General features: G+C 41.7%; 1 protein-coding gene across 16 annotated transcripts in view; it reads right to left on the bottom strand.

Annotated features, from left to right (window-relative positions):
- The window catches only part of KALRN (kalirin RhoGEF kinase), a 705,836-nt gene that overhangs the window by 257,663 nt on the left and 433,235 nt on the right, over window positions 1-14,938 (bottom strand). For all 16 annotated transcript variants that reach the window (XM_055568424.1, XM_055568425.1, XM_055568444.1 and 13 more), the window contains 3 exons: window positions 13,195-13,309; window positions 8,730-8,845; window positions 8,145-8,267 (listed from right to left, as the gene is read on the bottom strand). In XM_055568424.1, coding sequence (XP_055424399.1) covers window positions 8,145-8,267; window positions 8,730-8,845; window positions 13,195-13,309 — 354 coding nt within the window. The remainder of the gene's footprint in view (window positions 1-8,144; window positions 8,268-8,729; window positions 8,846-13,194; window positions 13,310-14,938) is intronic.

Raw genomic sequence — 14,938 nt, 5'->3', positions numbered from 1 at the left:
AGAGTTTCAAAAACAGAAATATGCTCATCTTTTATCTGCTGCTTAGATTCTACTTTTCTCATAGAAAGTGCCCGACAAGTTCAGTGTTCCCTTTCCTGGCTATCTGAATTCCAAGACATAATTTAGTTCAACTAAAGCTCCAGTTACTTTCATTATCACTTAATTCTCTTTGTTAAGAAGAATTTAGCCAAGTTTATCTCATAGCTTCTTTCACTTTCAGAGATGAAATTATCAGTTTAAAAAACTACTTTCTCAGCAATTAAGGAATCAATTCCAATCACCATTGCAACAAAAAGAATTAAATATCTAGGAATAAACTTACCTAAGGAGATGAAAGAACTGTACACAGAAAATTATAAGACACTAATGAAAGAAATCAAAAGTGACATAAATAGATGGAGGGATATTCCATGTTCCTGGATAGAAGAATCAATATTGTGAAAATGACTATACTACCAAATGCAATCTACAGATTCAATGCGATCCCTATCAAATTACCAATGGGATTTTTCACAGAACTAGAACAAAAAATTTCACAATTCATATGGAAATACAAAAGATCCCAAATAGCCAAAGCAGTCTAGAGAAAGAAGAATGGAGTGGAGGAATCAACCTTCCTGACTTCACGTTACACTACAAAGCTACAGTCATCAAGATAGTCTGGCACTGGCACAAAAACAGAAGTGTAGACCAATGGGACAAGATAGAAAGCCCAGAGATAAACCCATGCACCAAGGGGTACCTTATTTTTGACAAAGGAGGCAAGAATATACCATGGGGCAAAGACAGCTTCTTCAATAAATGGTGCTGGGAAAACTGGACAGCTACATGTAAAAGAATGAAATTAGAACACTTGCTAAACACCATACACAAAGATAAACTCAAAATGGATAAAGACGTAAATGTAAGACCAGAAACTATAAAACTCTTAGAGGAAAACATAGGCAGAACACTCGATGACATAAATTAAAGCAAGATCCTCTATGACCCACCTCCTAGATTAATGGAAATAAAAACTAAAGTAAATAAGTGGAACCTGATTAAACTTAAAAACTTTTGCACAGCAAAAGAAACTAGAAGCAAGGTGAAAAGACAACTCTCAGAATGGGAGAAAATAATAGTAAATGAAGCAACTGACAAAGGATTAATTTCCAAAATATATAAGCAGCTCAAACAACTCAATACCAGAAAAACAAACAACCCAATCAAAAAGTGGGAAAAAGACCTAAACAGACATTTCTCCAAAGAAGACATACAGATGGCTAACAAACACATGAAAAGATGCTCAATATCGCTCATTATTAGAGAAATGCAAATCAAAAACTACAATGAGATATCACCTCACACCTGTCAGAATGGCCCTCATCAAAAAGCTTACAAACAATAAATGCTGGAGAGGGTGTGGAGAAAAGGGAACACTCTTGCACTGTTGTTAGGAATGTAAATTGATACAGCCACTATGGAAGACTGTACGGAGATTCCTTAAAAAACTAGGAATAAAACCACCATATGACCCAGCAATTCCACTCCTAGGCATATACCCTGAGGAAACCAAAATTGAAAGAGACACATGTATCCCACTGTTCATTGCAGCACTATTTACAATAGCTAGAACATGGAAGCAAGCAACCTAGATGTCCATCAACAGATGAATGGATAAAGAAGTTGTGGTATATATGTATGTATGTGTGTGTGTGTGTGTGTGTGTGTATATATATATATGGAATATTACTCAGCCATAAAAAGCATTTGAGTCAGTTCTGATGAGGTGGATGAACCTAGAATCTATTATACAGAGTGAAGTGAGTCAGAAAGAGAAAGATAAATACCATATTCTAACACATATATATGGAATCTAGAAAAATGGTACTGAATAATTTATTTACAGGGCAACAGTGGAGAAACAGACATAGAGAATAGACTTAGGACATGTGGAGAGGGGAGGAGAGGGTGAGATGTATGGAAAGAGTAACATGGAAACTTACATTATCATATGAAAAATAGATATCAAACGGGAATTTGCTGTATGTCTCAGGAAACTCAAACAGGGGCTCTGTATCAACCTAGAGGGGTGGGTTGGGGAGGGAGATGGGATGGAGTTTCAAAAAGGAGGGGATATATGTATACCTATGGCTTGATTCATGTTGAGGTTTGACAGAAAACAGCAAAATTCTGTAAAGCAATTTTATCCTTCAATAAAAAATAAATTAATTAAAAAAATACTTTCTCAACATCATTACTCATTGAGAAATATAAATAAAAACCACAATGAAATGCCACTTCATACCCTCTAGTATGGCTATATAAAGAATACAGATGATAACCAGTGTTGGAGAGGATATGGAGAAGTCAGAACTCATATACACTGCTGGTGGGAATGGAAAATGGTGTTCACACTTTTGGAAACAGTTTGGCATTTCCTCAAAAAGTTAAATATAGAGTCATCATGTGACCCAGACATCTACTTTCAGGTATATACCTAAGAGAATTGAAAACAAATGTTCACACCAACACCCGTACACAAGGGTCACAGCAACATCATTCACAGTAGTCAAAAACTGGAAACAATTCAAATGTCTATCAACTGATGAATGGATAAACAAATGTGGTATATATCCATACAATGGAGTATTATCCAGTCACAAAAATGGAGTTCCAATGAAGACCTGCTGCAAAATGGATGAATCTTGAAAATATGTTAAGTAAAAGAAGCCAGACACTAAAGGCCACATATTATATGATTCCATGATTCCAAGTTGCATCACGAAGTGTCTGGAACAGGCAGATTCATAGAGATAGAAAGCAGATTAGAGGTTGTCAGGGACTTAGGGGAGGAAAAGACGCGAGTAACTATTGATGGGTATGGGGTTTATTCTGGAAGTGATGAAATATTCTGGAACTAGATGGTGGCAACCGTTGCACAACCCTGTCAATGTACGGAAAACCACTAAATTGTAAAAAATGGAAAACAGAAGAATCTAAAGAGTTTTGCTATTAGAAAAACTGAGTTCTTCCAGATGTCAAGATGATTAAGCTTTAATTATCACCATATACCTTGGCCCTTTATAAATTTTGAGATCCACAACTGGAATATATCACTTGGACTCTTCTAACTGGCTTGACTACAATATAGCACAACAAGAAAATTTTGTTTTCCCCTTATCCTCACACAAATTCTCTTTATCTTATTTTTATTCTCACATTTTTGTATTGCTAAATAGAAAGTACGTTTTGATATGCAGTGTTTCTTCTACTTGATCTGTTTCTTTGGAATAGAGTATCTAATTTGATAGACTCAATATATTCTATACTTCCCTGCTGGCTCAGACAGTAAAGTGTGTGTCTACAATGCAGGAGACCTGGGTTCGATCCCTGGGTTGGGAAGATCCCCTGGAGAAGGAAATAGCAATCCACTCCAGGACTATTGCCTGGAAAATCCCATGGACAGAGGAGCCTGGTAGGCTACAGTCCACGGGGTTGCAAAGAGTCGGACATGACTAGTATATTCTATTGCTCAATTCAATCCTGTGGTCCATCATACTTTCTGTCTTGTGGTTTAAGGCCAATTTGGTTTCTATTTCAAATTCACTTTACTGGTTATAAAGATTAAAACCAAAGATGGGTGGTTAAAAGAGGTTTGCTTCTGGTAAGTAGGAATAGGGTAGGGCAGGAGGCTATTGCCTTTCATCAGAAGATCCCCAGGTAGATTTGTTAACTTGTAGATATTCTCATACCGAATAGTCCTGACAGTTGGGAATGATAAATGGGAGGATGAAATCCCATTAACAGAAATAGTTAACAGTAAGAACAGAGAGAGAGCCAAAGTAAAAAAAATCATATTAAATAGAAATTTGAGGAGGAAGGGTTCTTGAAATCTACCCAGACTTTTTTTTCTCTTATGTTCTCAAATATTTGTAGCCTCTCTTCAATGTATAAGATACAGTTCAGTTCAGTTGCTCAGTCGTGTCCAACTATTTGCGACCCCATGAACCGCAGCATGCCAGGCCTCCTTGTCCATCACCAACTCCCAGAGTCTACCCAAACCCATGTCCATCAAGTCGGTGATGCCATCCACCATCTCATCCTCTGTTGTCCCCTTCTCCTCCTGCCCTCAATCTTTCCCAGAATCAGGGTCTTTTCCAATGAGTCAGCTCTTTGCATCAGGTGGCCAAAGTACTGGAGTTTCAGCTTCAACATCAGACCTTCCAATGAACACCCAGGACTGATCTCCTTTAGAATGGACAGGTTGGATCTCCTTGCATTCCAAGGGACTCTCAAGAGTCTTTTACAACACCATCATTCCAAAGCATCAATTCTTCGATGCTCAGCTTTTTTCACAGTCCAACTCTCACATCCATACATGACTACTGGAAAAACCATAGCCTTGACTAGACGGAGCTTCATTGGCAAAGTAATGTCTCTGCTTTTTAATATGTTATCTAGGTTGGTCATAACTTTCCTTCCAAGGAGTAGGCATCTTTTAATTTCATGGCTGCAATCACCATCTGCAGTGATTTTGGAGCCCCAAAAAATAAAGTCAGCCACTGTTTCTACTGTTTCCCCATCTATCTGCTATGAAGTGATGGGACCGGATGCCATGATCTTCGGTTTCTGAATGTTGAGCTTTAAGCCAACTTTTTCACTCTCCACTTTCACTTTCATCAAGAGGCTCTTTAGTTCTTCTTCACTTTCTGCCATAAGGGTGGTGTCATCTGCATATCTGAGGTTATTGATAGTTCTCCCGGCAATCTTGATTCTAGCTTGTGCTTCCTCCAGCCCAGTGTTTCTCATGATGTACTCTGCATAGAAGTTAAATAAGCAGGGTGACAATATATATATAGCCTTGACTACTCCTTTTCCTATTTGGAACCAGTCTGTTGTTCCATGTCCAGTTCTAACTGTTGCTTCCTGACCTGCATACAGGTTTCTCAAGAGGCAGGTCAGGTGGTCTGGTATTCCCATCTCTTTCAGAATTTTCCACAGTTTAGTGTGATCCACACAGTCAAAGGCTTTGGCATAGTCAATAAAGCAGAAATGTTTTTCTGGAGCTCTCTTGCTTTTTCAATGATCCAGCAGATGTTGGCAATTTGTTCTCCGGTTCCTCTGCCTTTTCTAAAACCAGCTTGAACATCTGGAAGTTCATGGTTCATGTATTGCTGAAGCCTGGCTTGGAGAATTTTAAGCATTACTTTACTAGCGTGTGAGATGAGTGCAATTGTGCGGTAGTTTGAGCATTCTTTGGCATTGCCTTTCTTTGGGACTGGAATGAAAACTGGCCTTTTCCAGTCCTGTGGCCACTGCTGAGTCTTCCAAATTTGCTGGCATATTGAGTGCAGCACTTTCACAGCATCATCTTTCAGGATTTGAAATAGCTCAACTGGAATTCCATCACCTTCACTACCTTTGTATGTAGTGATGCTTCCTAAGGCCACTTCACTTCACATTTCAGGATGTCTGGCTCTAGGTGAGTGATCCCACATTCGTAATTATCTGGGTCATGAAGATCTTTTTTGTACAGTTCTTCTGTGTATTCTTGCCACCACTTCTTAATATCTTCTGCTTCTTCTAGGTCCCTACCATTTCTCTCCTTTATTGAGCTCATCTTTGCATGAAATGGTCCCTTGGTATCTCTAATTTTCTTGAAGAGATCTCTAGTCTTTCCCATTCTATTGTTTTCCTCTATTTCATTGCATTGATCGCTGAGGAAGGCTTTCTTATCTCTCCTTGCTATTCTTTGGAACTCTGCATTCACATGGGTATATCTTTCCTTTCGTCCTTTGCTTTTCGTTTCTCTTCTTTTCACAGCTATTTGTAAGGCCTCCTCAGAAGGCCATTTTTTTTTTTTTTTTTTTGCATTTCTTTTTCTTGGGGATCGTCTTGATTCCTGTCTCCTGTACAATGTCACGTACCTCCACCCATAGTTCATCACGCACTTTATCAGATCTAGTCCCTTAAATATATTTCTCACTTCCACTGTATAGTCATAAGGGATTTGATTTGTCATACCTGAATGATCTAGTGGTTTTCTCCACTTTCTTCAATTTCAGTCTGAATTTGGCAATAAGGAGTTCATGATCTGAGCCACAGTCAGCTCCTGGTCTTGTTTTTGCTAACTGTATAGCGCTTCTCCATCTTTGGCTGCAAAGAATATAATCAGTCTGATTTTGGCGTGAGTGTCTGGTGCTGCGCGCCTGTGCCGCGGCAGCTGCCGCACTCGTGCGCCATCACAGCCGCCATGAGATATAGTTAGGAAAGTGAATAAAGCATTGTTCTTGTCCTTTCGGATCTTGCAGGCTCATACAGGAGCCAACACTGCATACACATTACTGGGAGAACAGGATGGTCCATGACAGGTGCCTTAAGGGCTACACAGACAATGGCTGCAGTCCAAGGATGGGCCGGATTGTATTCTGGCAGGTAGGCAGGATCACGGAGGAGGAGGCACTGAAGTGGAAAGGTGGCATCTTTTTAAAAAGTACAAACTAGAGGGAAGAGAAGGCTAATCTAAGGAGAAAATTAGTATAGAAAAGATACAGAGGCATGAAAATAAATGATGTATTTCTTGGAGGGTAAGAAAATATATCCATTCAGCTGGAGTGTAAAATTTGCATAAATGGGTAAGTGAAGATACAGTTGGGGTGGTAAGGTGACCCAGATGTAGACGTTGTTGAGTGTTAGCCTGAAGGCACTGGAGAGTTATAAAAGCTCTCAAGCTGGTTGGTAATATGACCAAAGTAGTGTTTTAGAGAGGAACACCAGTGAAGGACAGGATGGACTGGAAGGAAGGAAAGGCTGAAAGCAAAGAACCCAATTAGGGTGACAACAATGTGAGCAGAAAGGAGAAAGACAGGAAGATTGTAAAAGAAGAATAAAATTAATTGACTAAATGATTCTCCACATTTCTACTTGTGTGATGGGCAGATTCTGATCCTAGGAAGTTCTGGGTATCTGCTGTGATCCATCCTATGTGAATAGGATCACCATGGATCTGATACTATTTAGACTACTAATGATTCATTGTTGACACTATCTGGAGAGGGGCAGATGGATGCAAAGTGGGTAATTCAAAACTATTTTCATTTGGAATTTAAAAGGGTTCTGTGCATCTGCCACATCCCTAGTGCTGTTTGTTCTAGCTGGTGTTGAAATGAATTTCTTATCTGATTGACAGCTTTTCATATTGAGTGACAAGGCCCAAAAGCTCACAAGCGTGCAGAGGAAAACTCCCTGCTATCAAGAGTTCGGGGTGTAGGATTCACAAAGTGTAAAACCACTTCTGAAATATCTCAGGAATGAGGCTAAGAGTCTAATTTTGTTACAGCAAATTAGAGGGAGATTTGCCATAGTGTCAGAGGGATCTCTGGGTAAGGTAGGCATTAATATGTTCCTCCCTTGACTGCCACAAAAGCAGTTCTCATCCTGGAAGAGCATCTGCCATGTCTGGAAGTGATGCCAAAGGTGGTCCTCCATGGCAGGGAGCCCAGGGTGAGGGACAAGGAAGCTACAAAGAGGGAACTGAGATAGATTTCCTTCAAGCCCAAGGTCCTCAGATCAAATCCTGGCTAGGAAAACATGAAAACAAGATTTCCTTCTATTATAGCATTCTCCACTCAGTGTAAATGGGGGTGTGAGGATGTGGGTACATACACCAGAGTGTGTTTTGCTCCCCAGGGACCCCAGCCCAGCTCATTTCCTGGGCAAGGCCAGATGGAAATAGTTCTGGAATCTGCTTTGTGAAGCCACCCATAACCACTGGCCCTTCTCAAAAGATGGACTTCCCAAGCCATTCAGATTTCAAGAGTATGTGGCTGATATTCATACACACAATGTGCATTTCACATAAATACATTCCTTTGCTGTATTTGGTCTAAAGGAACACAGCAGATTCCAGAACCTGGAGCACAAAGATGAGGTCCATTCAGAAGCACAGCATATAGGAGTTGAGACCCTGTATACAGAGCTCTACCCAGCAGCTGCATCTCTTTGAATGTTCAGATTTCAAAGGAGATGATTCTACCTACATGTCCCCCATTGGCTCTGTGGTCAAGCATTTCTGTACAGAGGCTGTTCTCTCACTCACAGTGTGAAAATGGCCAGAATGGGATGTGCTGGGTGGAAGGGGAGGGCTCCAGGATGCTTCCTACCTTGGCAGGCACTCTGAACTCCCCATATTCTTTCAGCAGTTCCTGAGTCTCCTCTGTGGTCTCCCCGGTGGAGGTATGTGTTGAGAGGTAATATTCACCTGTTTCTTGGATCCAGTCTAGTGCCTGTGGGAGGAAACAACCCACTAAGTTCTCCCAAAAGCCAGCTGTTAGTAGGAAAACATGCCATGGTCTGATGTGAACATTTGTGGTTTGGAACAATATGATGGACCCAGGAAACCCTGGCATGATTTAATCAGTACGTAGCTTGGAAGTTGGTTTATGAAAGTGCCCTTCTCTGTTATACCTGGAAAAACCCACCAGCAAAGACAGTGTCTTGTCCATTATCATCCATGAGTCAGGGCGATCTGCCCCCAGCATCTCCTCCCAACTCCTGTCATCAAACTCTGAGCAGAGTGCTTGGTGAAGGTCAAACTGCTGTCAGTGAAAGCATTCCTCTTCTCACCCCCATCTCCCATCTCTATTCTGTCGGTGTGATGACCCTCTTTGGAACTTCCCAAGTCTTGGTCATCTGGGCCTCTGTACGGTCCTTGTCCAAGACAACTCCAGGGAAAGCGCTGAACATACCTGCTTGGCACTTCGCTCAAACACCACGTATTGCTGACACTGGTCTAACCGCCGCTTCTTCAATGTCCAGAAGTGCAGGACACGGTTCTCCCTCTGTAAGAGCTCACTCAGGATGGCTGCAGGGCAGAGAGCAGGTGCTGGTCTCAGGAAGGCCCTGATCAAATCTGACCAGCCACTCGGGCCCCCCATCCCAGATAACTGTGCCCTTCGACTCTCCCCATAGGACTAATTCAACACCAGAAGCAAGGGGTCAAAGTTTGGTTCAGAGAGAATTTCCCAGAGGACAGCAATACTGGGGAGACTGGGGGAGGGCTTACTGATGAAGTTGCATCAATAAAGTGGGGGAGAGGATGTCCCCAGGGTGACTTAAAAGTGACCCTGATTTTCTTCACACCAAAGCTTGTCCTTGATGATAGGAGACCTTGGGAAGTATTGGTGCTGAAAATAATAATTCAACCAGACACTTAGAGCCTGTAGAGAGTGAATGGACTTGGCAGGGATCCCAGCCACTCTTGGAGGTTCTAGGGGAGGGCCAGAGGTGAACAGGCAGGAGGACTGGGGTAACTGCATGGACAACCACGTCACTTGCCATGTACTCTGCTTATACAAAGGGCTGTGCTCTTAGTACTTTAACAGCATAGCCTCAGTTTAAAAACCTCTAAATCGTGGGCATAGGGAAGTTTCATTGGAATCATGTCTCTAAGCCCAAACTCCCCTGGTGGTTGGGACCGATCATAAGAAAAGCTAAAGCTATTCTCAATCATCTCTAATGATGGTAGGTGTGAGGATGGGCATGAGGCCATGAAGCACAGCAGAGGCTGTGGGAGGCATTTGTCCATGTCAGCTCCCTCCCTCTTCCTACTTCTCCTGTTGTTTCAGAAGCAGCTGGCTATGTGGATAGATTTCCAGTGTTTAATAGTATGTTCTAAGCTTGAAGCATCAAATCTATTTTGTACTATTTGCCTCTGACTCCCCACTAACTACATTAGATACTAATAAGATATATAAGAACGATGCTATGAAAAGTTGACACTTATTCAGTGCTCACTATATGGCAGACACGTATTTTCAGAGTACCTCATTATGCATGGACCATTATTATCTCCACTTTACAGATGAAGAAACTGAGGTTTAGAGAGGGTAGGCAACTGGCCCAAGGTCATTCTTATGGAAAAGGGTAGAACTTTATGACTTCTTAGCCACCATGGGCTCTCAGGTTATTGGGGCTGTAAAGCACAAGTTATGTTGCAGGGAAAAGCCAATTCTGACTGCATGTTGGAACTGTTTCTTTGACTTGCTTTTTGTTTTGTTACTATAATCCATAATGGATTATAATAATAATCCATAACCACCCATAATGGTCTGCCTCAGAGAATCCTGCCCCTCTGCCTGACTGTTAAACTAAAGTGCCTTTGCTCAGAATCCTGCCCACTTGTGGATGGCAGAAAGGAAGAAATCAACACATTTCCTGGCTGAGGCTTGTCATTATAGGAGATATTTGCAAGATTAATGGCCCTTATACTTTGTTTCCTCACCTCCTCTCATCTCTGATCTATAAAAGAACCTAGTATTAATACCCCAATAAGACTGTTATTTTGAGACATTAGTCTGCCATCTTCTAGGTCTACTGGCTCATGGGGCAAGCAGAGCAAGCCTGGACTCGGTAACAGCGTGCTCTACACAGAGGGCACAGCCCAAATTGTAGTGCTTGTTGATTTTTGTGAACTTTTAATGCACTATGGAAGTTTAACTCTTGAAGGATAGAACCTGTCTTTTCTCCCTTAGGCTGAGAACTTATATGGGTCCCTATTATTGATCTCTCTCTATACCTATGCTCTTATTATGTAGCTTTTTAGTTCCTCCCCCAAAGAGACTAAGTGTACTTCCTCACCTGTGACGTCACACTTGGTCATGTGACTTGTTTTGGCAAATGGGTCGTTGATAGGACATAAGTAGGGGCTTGGAGTGTGCTTGTGCACTCGACCTTGCCCCTTTGATCTCTGCTATTACCTCCCTAAGAAGTTCTCCTGGGTGACCACTGCCCCTTCAACAAGGTCCCAGAATTAATCCACATGGAGCAGACAAGAATCCATCCTGTAGTGAAGGGGCCAAGCCAGCCAGACCTGCAGTCTCAAGGAGTGCATTGTTGAGCCCAGCCAAGGCAGCTGGTCTCCAGGCAATGCAGTCAATGAACAATAAATGCTTACTGTTGTGGGCCACTGTATTTCAGGGGTTGTTATATAGTAATAATTGTTCCTATAAGAAAAACTTAAAATAAGAGGTACTGGCTTTGGGCCCAGGCAGCAGGTGGAAAGGAAATGGATACAGAAGAGGTTATAGGTCTCTGCTAAGGTGAAAGCTACAACTGGGCAAAGACAGTGAGAACCTGTGTTACCTTTAGTCTGTCTGTCTCTAAGTTAGAGCTTTGTTCACTGAGGTCCCTCCGTGGTGGCTGAGGGAATTAGCCCAGCTTAGGTGAATGTCCTAATGAGTTTCAGGTTTCATTTTTGCCCCTCCTGTAAGCTTTCCTGAGGGCATACCCTGTGCTGGCCCCCACCAAGATGCAGCACAACCTGCTCTCCCTGGGAGGCTGCCACTCTTGGCACACTGGGGCGGAGGTGGGGCACGCTTGCTCTCAGCAGGTAGCTGGCCTCTCTCAAGTCACATTTAGACATCAGAACACAGACCTTGAAAAATCTGCAGGAAGGGAAAGGTGACATAATGCCAGCCACCCACAGGGCCCCTCAGCTGCAAACAGATAGCACATCTGGAAAAGGAACCCTCTTCCTTCTTCTCTGTAGGGAACTTTGATTCCTAAGTTTTAATTCTTCCTGGTGTCCTCTGATCTTGCCACCTCCCGAGCTCCTTAAGCAGAAAAGATGCCCTTCCTAAAAGAGGTCCAAGCTTCCCACTGTCCCCTTAGCAGCTTGCCAAGCCTGTATCACTTCCCTCCCTAGCGCTGGTCTCCAGGGTTGTATTGCTCTGCTGTGTCAAGATGACATTTGTTAAATTCTTCACCCACTCAAAGGCTAATTTCTGTAAGGTCCAGAGTAAGTGATTCCACCAATTATAATTTAAGCTTAATGTTGGTCAGCAAATGAACAATTTTAAAGGTTACTGATTTTTGTCCATAGAACTGTAGACTTTACAGAAATCAGATAAATATTGAAGATTATCTAGACCAGTACTTATCTAAATTTTACATGCACAAAAATCACCTGGTTCTGGTGGGATGGAGGAACTCTTGCCAAAAAGGAGGTTCTGATTCTGTAAGTTTAAGTGGGGCATGAGATAATGTTTTTTATAAGCTCCCAAGTGTTGTCAATGCTACTGGTCTGGGGCCCATATTTTGAGCAGCAAGAATTTACACATCCTTCTTCATTTTTCAATAAGAAAACTGAAATTTCTAAAGCTTAAGCAGTAAGTAATAAAACTAGGTGGCTCAGTGGTAAAAAAAAAAAAACCCCGCCTGCCAATGCAGGTAACTCAGGAGACTTGGGTTTGATTCCTGGGTTGGAAAGATCCCCTGGAGGAGGAAATGGCAACTCACTTCAGGATTCTTATCTGGAAAATCCTAGGGACAGAGGAGCTGGTAGGCTACAGTCCATGGGGTTGCAAAGAGTCAGACACGACTGAGCATGCAGCACATTGTACATTGCAATAAAACCAGGATTAGAATGTGGTTTTATGAATCTCAGTCCATGTCTCGTTCTCAGGCTGTAAGGTAACTCAATCTTGTGCCATTCGATATGGTAGCCATGTTTGGCTATGACACTTAAAGTAATTAATAGTCAGTGGGGTACCTAGGCACATTTCAACTGCTCAGAAGTCACATGTGACCAGTGACTATGAACTGCACAGTGTAGATATGTACAGATTATCTGTTATTTCTCTTAGCATTGTTATAAACTCTAAGAGAGTCCCTTGGACTGCAAGGAGATCCAACCAGTCCATCCTAAAGGAGATCAGTTCTGAGTGTTCATTGGAAGGACTGATGTTGAAGCTGAAATTCCAATACTTTGGCCATCTGATGTGAAGAGCTGACTCATTTGAAAAGACCCTGATGCTGGGAAAGATTGAAGGCAGGAGGAGAAGGTGATGACAGAGGATGAGATGGTTGGATGGCATGACTGACTCAATGGACAGGAGTTTGGGTAAACTCTGGGAGCTGGTGATGGACAGGGAGGCCTGGCATGCTGCAGTCCATGGGGTCGCAAAGAGTTGGACATGACTGAACTGAACTGAAACTCTAAGATAAAACAAAATATATTTGGAGAAATTTTATAGTCATTTTTCCATTCAAAATTTTGATGCATGATGAATTGCCACTGTCCATACCATCCCACATCACACTTTTTCTTATCTAAGGAGAAGAACCAGGAAATTTGAGGTCACATGAAGACCAGGTACCAAGCTCTGGTCCATGTGGCTGGAGTGGCTTCAGGTCGGCAGGGCTCACACTGACCTTTCACTTGCTGTTCGGGTCCTCGGGTGTGGCTGGCAGCACTGGGCATGCTGACGTTGTTCCTATGGATGTACTTGAGAAAGACCTCAGCATTCCGCCGTGCCAGGGTGCAGGCCTGAGAGAGACAAAGTGTGAAGTCCCAGTCCAGAGGTGCACATGATCTAAGGCACCAGAGAAGGGATGCTGGTGATGAGGCTTTTGGGTCTCTGGGTGAGCAGAGTCCTGGAGGCCAACTGGAGCAACATGGATGTTCCAGTTCTAATGGAAGAGGTTCACTTATTCTTTTAAGTGAAAAGCTTAAAAAAAAAAGCTCCCTTGTTCCTCTCTCCTTTCCATCACAAGCGAAAAAAGAAATCAGCTACTCCTTGACTACTACATGTATTGATTCAGCATGACCACCATCACCTTTCAGGCTAATTTCCCTCTGCCACATATAAGAGTGCCTCATATATGACCTTGGTGTAAGTCGCTTTAACATTAGCTTAATTTAGACTCGAGAAAGCAAATTTAGTAATCAAACTTATTAACCACACGTTCCAAATATAAATGGAAATTACCCACATTTTAGAAACATGTTTGTCTATAAAACCCAACTCCACCTCAGTAAGATTAATAAGCATCCTATTGCTGGGCACAATATATCATGTAAAAGAGTAAGAGCCATTGTACCATCCCCTTAAGGCTCACAGAGCAGTGGGTGGCAGAGAGGACAGGTTTGTCCCATGCTGCTGTACTGGAAGGAGGCTGGGGCCCAGCAAGGGCAGGAGTCATGAGCAAGTCAGGACTAGAACCTAGGTCTACTGATAGAGTGCTTCTAGTTTCTCTCAAGACCAGAGATTTTCTGAAATTTCTTTACAAAGCCGTAGTTCTCCTGTTGGTAGAAGTAATACATGTTATTCCATTAATTTTCAGTCCACAGCTTTCAGAACTAAATTATCTCTAAACAAAATTGTTAACTTCTAAACTTTTTCCTACTTAGCATCTGATTCTACAAATTATATGGTCAAAACTAAGCTTTTTTATATTTAGCATCTGATTCTACAAATCACATGGTAAAAAATTATTTTAAATGTTGCTTTCACAGTAACGGTTTCTGGGAGCTCTGGTAAGATTGTTCATGGTTCTACCACCCTAAGGCCCATGAATTTAACAGCTGGATAGTGGTCCAAAACTAAAGAATCCAAAATACATCAACTAATGTATACAGAGAGCTTGATCTTCTGTCCATTTGGCTTGTAATTTCCACAACAACAGTTTCTCAACTATGGTTTTAGGCACATATGGAAAACCTCAGAACATTTTTTTCCCTTCTTCAAAAAAAACATTTAATTTTATGAAGAAATACCTTTATACCTCTATTTAAAAACTTTGACATGCTCTACTTAAATTGTTTCATTTTAAACTTTATCAGAGGGAAGACTTTTAAAATCATCTTAAGCCTTATATGGAAGGATTTCTATTTAATCTTATTAGTAAGAGCTGATTACTAAGGGTTCTGATCAAATGCAGGTGCAGATACTAGATAGATGGGAGGAGAGCAGCAGGAGGTCATCTTTAAAAAAGAATAAAAATAAAACTTAAAGAAGTGGTCAAGTAGAGAAAATCCCTAATGAAAGAAAAGCAGTTAATTACAGAATTGTAGAAAATCAGGGGCAACATGTTAAGGTATAAAAATTCTCTAGTGTGCTTTCAGAAACCTGAAAGGAAGCAGAACATAAAAGCAAGGAATTTGAGAGTAAATGGA

The sequence above is a fragment of the Bubalus kerabau genome, chromosome 2 (assembly GCF_029407905.1).
Source record: "Bubalus kerabau isolate K-KA32 ecotype Philippines breed swamp buffalo chromosome 2, PCC_UOA_SB_1v2, whole genome shotgun sequence".
NCBI lineage: Eukaryota > Metazoa > Chordata > Mammalia > Artiodactyla > Bovidae > Bubalus > Bubalus kerabau.
This window is presented reverse-complemented; position numbering and strand designations above follow the sequence as displayed.